At 34.9% G+C, this 11,620-nt stretch overlaps 1 protein-coding gene across 4 annotated transcripts in view; it reads right to left on the reverse strand.

The window, feature by feature from the left end:
* LOC110112656 overlaps positions 1–11,376 on the reverse strand; it is a 20,559-nt gene extending 9,183 nt beyond the window's left edge. The window contains exons 1-2 of one of the 4 annotated variants that reach the window (XM_028700109.1): positions 10,713–11,374; positions 991–1,069 (exon numbers count right to left, since the gene is read on the reverse strand). In XM_028700109.1, coding sequence (XP_028555942.1) covers positions 997–1,069; positions 10,713–11,305 — 666 coding nt within the window. In that variant the 5' untranslated portion in view covers positions 11,306–11,374 and the 3' untranslated portion in view covers positions 991–996. Of the gene's footprint in view, positions 1–990; positions 1,070–3,534; positions 3,686–9,008; positions 9,178–10,712 lie in introns of those variants that run through there. The other 3 variants (XM_028700108.1, XM_028700107.1, XM_020844950.2) reach the window with 3 other exon arrangements.
* Between the last annotated feature and the right edge of the window lie 244 nt (positions 11,377–11,620).

Below are 11,620 nucleotides of genomic sequence, written 5' to 3' on the forward strand. Positions count from 1 at the left end.
TATATATATAAAATAAATTAACCAAATTCTAGTAAATCATTAATCTAACCAATTAAATCCAAAATGAACTCATTAAAGGTGATCAACCCCTAATCCAAACAAATTAAACTTATCAAGCAATATTAGTTATTACTAAGTAACTCGGGTCTACGAAGCTATTAACTTAGCCCCAAGAATGATGAAATAAACCTCACAACCCTAGTATAAACAAATGTAGTGATCATTTAGCAAATAAAATCATCATAAAATGAATATTAAGACACTAATATTTAAATTCAAACCAAATTCTCCCCAGCCTAAAAATATATAAAGTAAAATATTAGAAAACATCAATTAATAATCTCATTTGGGACATACCCAAATGACATAGCTTGTTGCACATATTATAGATGGTTTGCTATGACAATCAACTCTAGTTTTAGGCTAGGTCGTAGTTCCTTCATATTTGCTCACTATGTGACGTATATTATTTGTGGACTTTACATGATTTTCATTACATGCTCGTTATTATGGTTTGATACGCCCTATGATATTTTGATGTAATTTTCTATTATGTTTTTTGTGAATTGATATGATGAGCGCTAGATTTTCCTATGTTAGGACGATTTGGATGCTCAAAATTTTTTTTGTATGTGATCATGCTCATGTAGGGTTGTAATTGGGGGCTAAATTAAAATTTAACTAATAAATTTTATGCATGTGCTAAAAATTGCTAAGCCCCCTAAAAATAAAAAGAGCATAGTCAAGTGACATAAATAACATATTCAACTCAACAACATAAATATCGCAACCTTGTCCTCCTTACAGACATTCATAATGAAGTCTCCAAACAACAGTAACAACTTAAAAAATATATATTGATAACATTTCTCAATATATATATATAAGAAACTATTCTAATCATTTTTCAATCCCACAGCTCCCCTCAGATTAAGGCTGCTTATCCTTCTTTCAATTTTGGCTTATAAATGATTATAGCTCTACTTGCATCTCAGTCTATTGTGTCAACACGTTTGTTTGTATTTCTCTTATCTCCTCTATCTCCTTCGTGAGAGCAGTCACCCTCTGGCTGATGATGTAACGTCCTAGAATTAAATTAGGATGAATTATTTATTTATCATTTTAAGAATATACGAGAGCTTTTATAAATCATCAATATAAATAATAATCAGTAAAAGTAACTAAAATCATATAAATCAATAAAATGTTATTTATACTAGATAGAATATCACCACAATCACTAATCTATCATAAGCTCTTGACTACAAAAGAATAAAAAAATGTAGATAAAATCTAAAGAAAAACCTGAAAGTTTTTATCGGTATCATTGCTCATGATCTTGACCCTTTTCCTGACCTTAAATCATTAAAATCCACATAATGAGCTAAAAAAGTCTAGCAGTAATAAAAAATAACTCTATCACTACATCATCGTCGTCGTCCTCGGGAGCAAGCGGTTGTCATTGTTGTCGTTGCTGAATTGGGTTAGCGGGTCGTGTTAGATTGATGTGGACCAAAGCAGGTCGGGTTCGGGTCCAAAAAATTGACCCATTTGCAAAAACAGGTTGGGTTTGGTTCCGCTTAAAAAATGTCGGGTCAAATTTGGGTTCAACCCGAACCAAATCCAAAACTCGCTTTTGACAGCCCTACCAGTATGCCTACCTCCAACAGCCTAGGACCAGGTATGGTACTCAGAGTACTACATCGATCCTGAAGATGATCCCTTAGCAGAAGTCAGACTCTCCCTAATTCATATAAAATCCATTTCTATATGTTAAATATCTATGAACACTATTAAAAATTGGATACTCACATAATCATTATTTTCCTTCTCATCAACCAACTAATGATCAACTTGGTGTTGATGTGTTCACGTATGCAGGATGTAAGCTCCCAAACAAAGTACGTCTTTCTATAAGAGAACATTAGATGATGCCAATGCTAAATGAAAATTTAGGCTTCATTTGGGATGACTTTCTTATTGCTTCTTCAAGCGATTTTTAGCATAAAATTTTTAATTTTTTTACTAGAAAGATACTTCACGAAGCAGTAAGAAAGCCGTCCCAAACGAAGCCTTATTATAATATGCCGCATGGAATATTCAGCTGAAATGTTAAAAAAAAAAATGCATTTGCTTCCCATACAAGCTTCTATTCGGTATTCGAAGTATGCTGATAAATGTGATTTGGTTGGATGAATAAGCTTAGAAATGTATGGAGTTTTGAGAAGGTGCCTTCCACCACTGACCTTCTTTAGGCTATTCAGTCGCCTTGTAATTCGCAATATCTGATCTTAAACTTCTCCTTCATTCATTCTTTCTTTGCCAGATGAACGATCATGCAGAATTCTGATTTTGTTCAGTAATAAGAACTATATTTACTAAAAAAAAATTGAAGTTTGTGGATCAATGTCTAAAGATTAAACTTTCTGTAATTTCTGGGAATGAATCAATTAAACGCTAGAGATTTTATCCTGCAAGTTCTTCACTGCAATTCAAATCTATATGATGTTTTCTAGTACTATAAATCTTAAGTCAATAGAAGGCTTCTGTCGCAGGTAACAAAAAGAAAGAGCAAGCTTTGATGAAATTGCATAAGATAAAGATTGAAAATAATTAGATTTGCTTCGAAATTAAAGTAATATATATTTTTAGTAAATCAAATGATTTTTAAATCCCTTAATAGAGACTATATCAGAATAGATATCTTGATATAATTTGTTTTCATTATGATAGGTTACAATCTGAAACTTCTGGGAACATGGATAGAAATTTCAGCTCTGATACCCATTATATAATTATTTTTCATATAATAGAGCATATAGTCCCTAGAATAATATTTAATTCCTTAGTTTAGGTCACCAGAGAGTAAGGCTTCGTTTGGGACGGTTTTTTTACTGCTTCTTGAAGTAGCTTTCTAATACAAAAATTTAGAAAGCTACTTCAAGAAGCAGTAAAAAAGCCGTCCCAAACGAAGCCTAAAACAAAGTGTGGTTTGTACATCACATGCATTCAGTGTTATACATAAATTAAATTCAAGGCCATTATGATGTTTCATCTGAGACTTCATTTGGGACGGCTTTTTTACTGCTTCTTAAAGTTGCTTTAAGAAGCAGTAAGAAAGCCCTCTCAAACGAAGCCTCAATATCAAGTTTATTTATTCCCTTCCCAACTTCAAGGAAGCTATAATAATGTAGCAGCACATTCATTTCTTATGCAATATCATTAGCAATTGCATATGCATAACACCAAAAATTTTAATTATTTACAAAACTAATATCTTCTTACATTCATTTTTCAAATTCTCATCCAAATATCAAAATTCATAACAAAAGTACAACATATATTTTCCCTATTATCAAATTTCTAATGATTTAATTGTAGCAAGAGCAAATGTATAGAATTGATAGATCTAAAAAATTGACATAGATGTTAATTTTCTAAATAGTTAAATTTTAAGTGGTATGTATGTTATTCCTCCTAGAACATTAGGAACTCTGATGTACCCTAAATTCATTGGAATGCTGGAAGTAAAAAGATCCACTAAAACAGTCAAAACTTGGTTGGAAGAAGAGAAAGAGTGAAGATGTTGAACGAACCTAGTGGGAAAAGGTCATTATAGTCTTCAAAGCTGGAAAGCTTGAGTTGTTTACTCATTTTTTTCAGGGCAGTTTCCTCTTGTTCAAAACTGGATTGTAAATGAATAAAAATGATATCAAATATCCTGAAGCAATTTGTACTAAGAGGATAAAATAAAATATTTAAAATTAGAAAGGATGTTCAAAGTTATAAGATATTTAATTTTTTTGTTAAGACAAGATGAACCCATATTATTATTTTTTATTTATGCTTAAATGTCTTTAAATTTTGAATATTTATCTTATAATTCTAAATATTTTATTTTGGCATCTATATACAGATTGCATCACGGTATCGTGGTAATACATTTTCTTTTCATTGTAAAATTATAATAGTATATCCATAGCTATTAGTTTATGAAAGATCATTCTTTTCAACTTTTCAATCATTTAGAGCTAATTCAAACATCTTACGAGTGTTTACTTTGATACTGCGGATTTTAAATAATTTAACTAATGATGATATGTTATGAACAACCCAAGCTTATGAACTAAATTTCTCCATTCAAGATACTTTTCAGCCACTTACCCCTCCTAATTCAACCATATGTTGGTTATACACTATGGTTGATGCAATCAACACTTAACTACAGCAAAAAGAACATTTTCTAAAAGCTACTAGAACACCTTCACCAGGCACATCTGAAGAAATAGTAAGCGGAAAAAACATCGACGTGACCCGACCCGTGTTCAATGCTAAGGACCTCGTTCTAGTGAAACTTTAGCCTTACAACCAAAATTTTGTACACAATCAACAATACTACAAGATTAGTCCATGCTACTTTGAACTGTTTAATGTATAGAAATAAATTAGACACAACTTATAAATTAAATTTACCTCTTTATTCTCAGATCCACCATGTTTTTTACTTATTTCCATGCTAAAACCTTACAAAAAAAGACCAAGTTACTTAGTACAAAGCTACAATAGGAGACTTGCCTGAACCATCTTGTCATTTAACTGGCCGGCATTATTCGCCCATACAAATCGTTCATGGCCAAACATCTCACTAACAACACCACTTACAATGGATTGGAATGCCATCTAAAGATGCAACTTGGTTTTCAGAGAACAAAATACTCACCACTTATGCAAAACTCAATCTTGAGGGAAATATCATTCTCCCATTGGAAAAGGGAATTGATATGGACTTTGATTGCGATATGAATATCAATGACAACAAAGTGGGAAAATTGCCCATCACCTAACGCCAAGGCAGGAGAGCCAAACATCCTCATGGCTCAAGGATTACCTAGTGGAGGAACAATAGAAATGGGTGTTACAACAACAACAACAACATCAAGCCTTTATCCCACTACATGGGGTCGGCTACATGAATCCTTTTTCTCCATTGTGTCCTATTAAAAGTCAAATTCTCTCTTAAATCTAATAAAGAAAGGTCATTCCTAATATTTTCTAACCAAGTCTTTTTAGGTCTACCCCAACCTTTCTTAACATAAGCCAAATCTAATACCTCTACTCTCCTAACCGGGTCATCGGAAGGCCACCGTTTTATGTGACCAAACCATCTAAGGCGACTCTCTCTAATCTTATCTTCTACTGGAGCTACTCTAACCTTTTCACGTATATGCTTATTTCGAATCCTATCTCTAAGGGTAAAGCCACTCATCCACCTGAGCATCCTCATCTCTGCCACACTTAACTTAGTATTATGCTTCTCTTTTAATGGCCAACATTCGGCACCATAAAGCATTGCAGGCCTCACTACCATCTTATAGAATTTTCCCTTAAGTTTGAGGGGTACATTTCTATCACATAACAAGCCCGATGCATTCCTCCACTTCAATCATCCAACTTGAATTCTGCTGAAAATATCCCCATCTATTTCACCATCACTCTGAACAATAGATCCAAGATATCTAAAACATGTACTCTTATTAATGACTTGATCGCCCAAAGTCACAATCCCCTCACTAGGTCTATTACTACTAAAATTACACTCCATATATTCCGTTTTAGATCTACTCAAGCGAAAACCTTTAGACTCTAAGGTTAACCTCCATAATTCAAGTTTACCTTCAACTCCCTCTCTAGTCTTATCAACAAGAAGAATATCATTAGCAAAAAGCATACACCAAGGTACATCCTCTTGCAAATGTCTAGTGAGAACATCTATGACTAAAGCAAAAAGATATGGGCTTAAGGCTGATCCTTGATGTAACCCAACCGAAATAGGGAAATACTTGGTCAATCCACCTTGTGTTTGAACACAAGTAATAGCTCCTGCATACATATCTTTAATGATTTGAATATAAGCATTATTGACTCCTTCCTTTTCAAGAACTCTCCATAGCACTTCTCTTGGAACTTTGTCATATGCTTTTTCTAAATCAATAAATGTCATATGTAGATCCTCCTTATTTTCTCAATATTTCTCCATCATATGTAGAAATGGGTGTTAGTTGGGCTAAAAAAAATATGACTATTTTCCTTTTTCTATAGCTTGTAAGAGCAGTGAAGAAGTGTCTAGAGTTCATTAGCAAAGTTGTTAAGGGAATGGGGCACATTTCAAGTTGATTTTAAAGCAATAAAGAAATATAAACATGACGGGAAAGGGGTATAATTGGTTGGTAGCCATTGTTTGCAAGACAATGAAATTTTGAAAACGTTCCCTTTCTCTCTTTTTCTTATCCTGCTCACTGTTCTTTTTCTGTTTCCCTCACTGTTCCACCAACCTTCCCATCGCCCTTTGCTGCTTGGAGTCGTCGGGAACCTCCAATCTATTGTTTATCTCTATCAAAATGTTACATTGTTCTATTTATAGCCTCATAAAATACTTTTAACGCGAAGGCATTAAGAGAGATATAAAGAGAAAAAAGAGAGAGTTTAATAAGCTTGTATTGCATCCCAATTTCTCTTAGGGGAAGTTTGGTATCGGATTTGGCATAAGATTTAAGCAGGATTTAACCTAAATCCAGCCAAACGGTATTTTGCACGTCTGTAAATCCCGCGACGACGTAAATCTGGGATTTAAAGATTTACGCCGTAAATCCGTGTAAATACAGGTAAATCCTAATCCCATTATTTGGTGGATTTAATGAGATTTACAGTTGTGCAAGTTATCACTTGCGGCGCCCGTGTCAAGGAGTTCCCACAAGGACTTTATGTAGATGGAAGACGCAGTTGCTTCGCCCCCATCCCTAGCCCAAGTCGCTCTGATCTTTGCTCAGTTAGCGTGTTCCTCCACCTGGTACGCATCTTCCGCAGCATTCCTGCCAGTTTCCTCTCTTCTTCGTGCAGGTATCACTCGGCCCCAACTCCTGAATTTCATGCGTATATTTCCTTTGTTGTGCTCAAAACAACCCAATCGACGTCCCTTTGCTACTTTAGTGTAAAATAACACAACAATGCTTTGACAATAAATAGACCGAGTGCGAATAAATGAGTATTTGATATTTTTTTTATTTGATATCTTTCATACAGTTTTCGGTTGTATGATTGTTTGATACTTTATAATATTTGAATGTTTTTCTTTTTGGTGTTAATGTTTGTTATGCAAAATACTTTGTTGGGTTAGTTATTCATATTGGAAAACATTAGCTATGAAGTTCTATGCTCTATATGAGTGGATTTTTTTTTTTAGTTGTATTCGAATGATTGAAAAATTAATAGACAAAAAAAATGAAATTATTTGTGTGGTTAATTGAGTGATTTCTTGATACCATGTCATGTCGCCGTGTGAATAAATGAATGCTTTTGTAATACACATTTAGGTTTCGTCGATATACATGTAGAATGTGTGAGCGACAACGAGTCATCAAATGCTATCTACTTACATAAAATTGGTAAAACTTCTTAAAAGTTAATTTTTTTTTTGCTTGCTTGAACAAATTTGAAACTTCATAGAAAGGATATTCTTCTTTATGTTTGACAGAAATGCATAAAGTCTTAAAAGGAAAAGTTTTTGCACGTGCAAGCTCTACTACCCCACATCGTTCCGGTGATGACAACTCAATTTACTCCGGCCAACCCAAAAGCATGACTCGAAATCCTAAGTGGCCAAATGATCATAACCTCGTACTAGGCGAGCTACTGTTGGAGCAATATGTAAATGGGAATTTCTGTGATGGGAATTTGAGGAAGGAACAGTGGTCAAGTTTAGTGGTTTTGTTGAACCGGCGTCTAGGATCAAACTACAAAATCTTCCATAATGATACGATTTAAAAACATGAAAGCTAACTTTATAACACTTTATCAATTGATAAACCATAGCGGTTGAAGATGGGATGAGGATTTACACATCCCAATAGCACCGAATGAGTTATGGGAGGAAATTATTAAGGTATTATTTTTTCCTATTTAGAAGTGCACGCAAATTAAAAAATTGTATCCCTAACTTAGCCAAATTTTGTAAATGTTGGTTATCCCAAAGCTAACTCGATATCGAAGACATTCCTTTCATCTGTACAAAATCTTAGAAAAGATTTGTGCCGAGAACATTGCTATTGGTACAAGTGTAAGATCGAGTAAGGTAACACAACCCACAGTAAACTTAGATGAAGACGAAACCCCACATTTTGAAGATGCATTCATGACTGCTAATGTTGTGAGCTATGACATGGATGGAACATCCAATAGCAATCTACCTGATGTTGTATATGATGCACCACTAAGTGTAGATGTAGCAGGAAGTCATATGCTACATTCAAAAAGATCTAGCGAAGAACCACTCAAATCAACTAGACGTCTTAAGAAGAAAGGTGGCTTAGCTGAATCAGTTATTGGTGGAGTCAAACAAAAATACAATTGTCTTTAAAAAAACTATTCAGCGTAGTGACCCTTACACAATGATAGTCTTTTTGGCCAAAATAGGCCAATTAGATAACCTAACAATGCAAGCTCTATTAGCTATTCTGGACGTACTTAAGGAAAACAAGAATAACAAAGCAATATTCATGACTTGGGAAGGGGAAGCACTAGCAAAATGGATAGAATATGTTGTCAGCTCACACCCACGTTTTTATGCATCAAAAGTTTGGTTCTAAGTGTTTTGTTTGCATTTATTTCAATTATGTTAGTGTGTTAGTTAGGATACAATATGTTGTCAGCTCATTCTTAGTAGTTGTCATTTTACTTTAAGTTAGTGTGTTATGAGTGTTGTCAGTTTGACTCATAGATGTTTATTGTGATCTTTCCATTTAAAGTTCATGTAACATTGCAATTTTATTTCAATTATGTTTTGTTTGAGTTGTAATATTTGAAGTTCTATCCTAAATGCTATTGAGTTTATTCATGAGTTAGTTATATGTAATATTTGCAGTTATGTCAAACTATTTGTGTGGAGTGTTCCCAGATGTTTTATGTAACATAGTAGACTTACAACTACAAGTAAATGATGTTGTAGACATAATAACTCCATCTATTCTTCAAAATAATTCTTCCTCAGATGATGAACTACCATTAAGGTGGTCAATGTTCGATAGAACATACACTGGGCATCGATATATATTGGATGTGCTTGTTGGGCATCCCGGAAGAGCATACCAATGCTTTAGGTTACCTCCAAATGCCTTCGTGAGCCTGAGAGACCCAGTAGTTAGTCGTGGACATTTGCGGAACACAAAAAATATGCTTGCAGCTAAGCAACTAGGTATTTTTTTACGGGGAGTTTCACATGCTCATAGTTACCACCAATTGCGTGAATGCTTCCAGCATTCATTAGAAACAGTTATCAGGTACTTTAGTATGGTTCTGCGTGCTCTTGTATCCTTTGCAAATGAATTCATAAATTTATCCCAGGCAGATGCAAAATGTCATTTATATATACATTCGAATGCACTATTTTATCCTTCATGAACACAGTCGGTGCAATTAACGGTACGCATATCCCTACGGTGGTTAGTAATAACTTACAAAATCGTTATCGTAACCGTAAGGGCTTTACTTCATAGAATGTAATGGTTGCAGTGTTATTTGATCGACAGTTTGTGTATATAGCATCTGGGTGGGAAGGTTCTGCTACGGATATGTGAATGCTTAGATGAGCTGTCGAGCAAGATCAATTAGGAGTGCTCCGTAATCATTATTACTTGGTTGATTCTGATCATGCAAACACTGATAAGTTGATTGCACCATTTTGAGGATATCAATATTACTTGGTTGACTATCGCGGTAATAATTTTATAAGATATAGATCACCGACATGCCCAATTGTGCAACGTGGTAGAGAGGATTTTTGAAATTTGGAAGGAATGTTTTCATGTATTAACACATATTAGACAGTTTTCTTTTACTGTTCAAGCTGATCTGGTAATTGCATGTGCAGTTTTACACAACTATATAGGTCGATATCATGGATATGATATGTATATTTCAATATGTCGCAAACGAAAAAGGAGTATGATAATGAACATGACGAAGTTGAAATGTATGATGAGGATCCAAACTTGCATACGACAAATGGAAAAAGAATTCAGAGAAAAGCGATAAGGCATGACCTCACAACAGATTTGTGGAATGCTCAGGTAAGCATTTATCTATGCATTTACAATATTTCAACTTTAAATACATTTTATAGTAATTTCATGATTTTTATCAAATAAGTTATCAAAGAAATCGATCCTTCTAAGGAAGTTACTCTTCAATCCAAGATATATCAACATCTCTTTCATCTTGAAGTATATTTTCAGGTTGTAGTCTATCGATATCTAAATAAATATTAGTCTATCATGGTGTTATGTACTCCTTATGCTTCTACAAGTTTCTGTTGTATGATGTCATGTCTGATTTATCATGTGGCATAGAGTTATCTTAATTTTATTACAAGAATATTGATGTAATTCAGTATTATTCATTCATACTTAAATCTCTAACTGTTTTAAATCCTGCAATCTGTTGTCAAACAGTTTCTTAGGATTTAACATGATTTAACATTTATCATAGCAAACAGTTTTTAAGATTTAATAGCCTCAGAATTTACTAAATCCGACTTTACAAGATTTAATAAATTCCACTAATGTTACATCCAATCCAATACCAAACAGCCCCTTAGCCAACTTAGCCATCTCGGCATGTCAATACATCAAAGAAAATTTTCCGGGCTGTGGATGACTTACTGTTGCATTATTGAAAGAGATAGATGGGTCTCCGAGTGATTGTCCTGGTCAATAACGTCCAGAAAGATGGGGTCGACCAGAACGTGGCTTTCCAAGCGAAGCATAAAACGATGGCTCCAGAAGAGCAGGCGGGCGTCGCCGGCGATATCAACTGCGGCATCCAGAGACATGCGACGGCGGGCGGCGTCGGCGAGGATACTGGCGGCGTGTTGGGCGAGCTGCAGACCGTTGAGGCGGGCGGGGAGGTAGACGAGGCTGCAAGACATAGGAGGCTGGGAGCCGGCTTCGAGGGCGGCGGAGCCGAGGAGGGAGCCGGCGTAGAAGATTGAAACGGACGCCGGAGAGTATCGAACTGGGACAATGTTGGGATTGGTCACGTGGACGGCAAGGGTGAGCTCGAGGTCGAGGACGGGGAGGTTGAGGTGGAAGGAGGAGAGGTTGATGGAGACCAATTGGAAGGTTGGGTCTTTTGGGCGTACCGCGAAGATGGCCGCAGCAGCGGCGGCGGCGGATGCTGCGCCGATTGCGGCGGTTTTGTAGCTCACGGTGTAGCGGCGCCGGTTGGTTTCGCCGGTGCTGGCCATCGAGGTCATGATAAGGGCTTGGAGTTTGGATCGTAGCGAAATACGGGTCGGGTATGAAAGGTTCGTATAAATTAAGAATTTTGTATACAATTTGAAATGAAAAAAAAAATCGGAAAAATACGAGTTTCTTATATAATATTTAAATTATGAATTTTATTTTAATAAAAAATTTACTGTTTATATGTTAAATTGATGTTAATAAAAAATATTTTTCATAAAAAATATGTTTATTTTAAAGGTTAAATTTATTAAAAATCTTAATAATTAAAAATAATAATAATAACTGTTATCACACAAGTAAATAATACAATTTAAATAACATGA

Source organism: Dendrobium catenatum, unplaced genomic scaffold (assembly GCF_001605985.2).
Source record: "Dendrobium catenatum unplaced genomic scaffold, ASM160598v2 fragScaff_scaffold_1449, whole genome shotgun sequence".
Classification (NCBI taxonomy): domain Eukaryota; kingdom Viridiplantae; phylum Streptophyta; class Magnoliopsida; order Asparagales; family Orchidaceae; genus Dendrobium; species Dendrobium catenatum.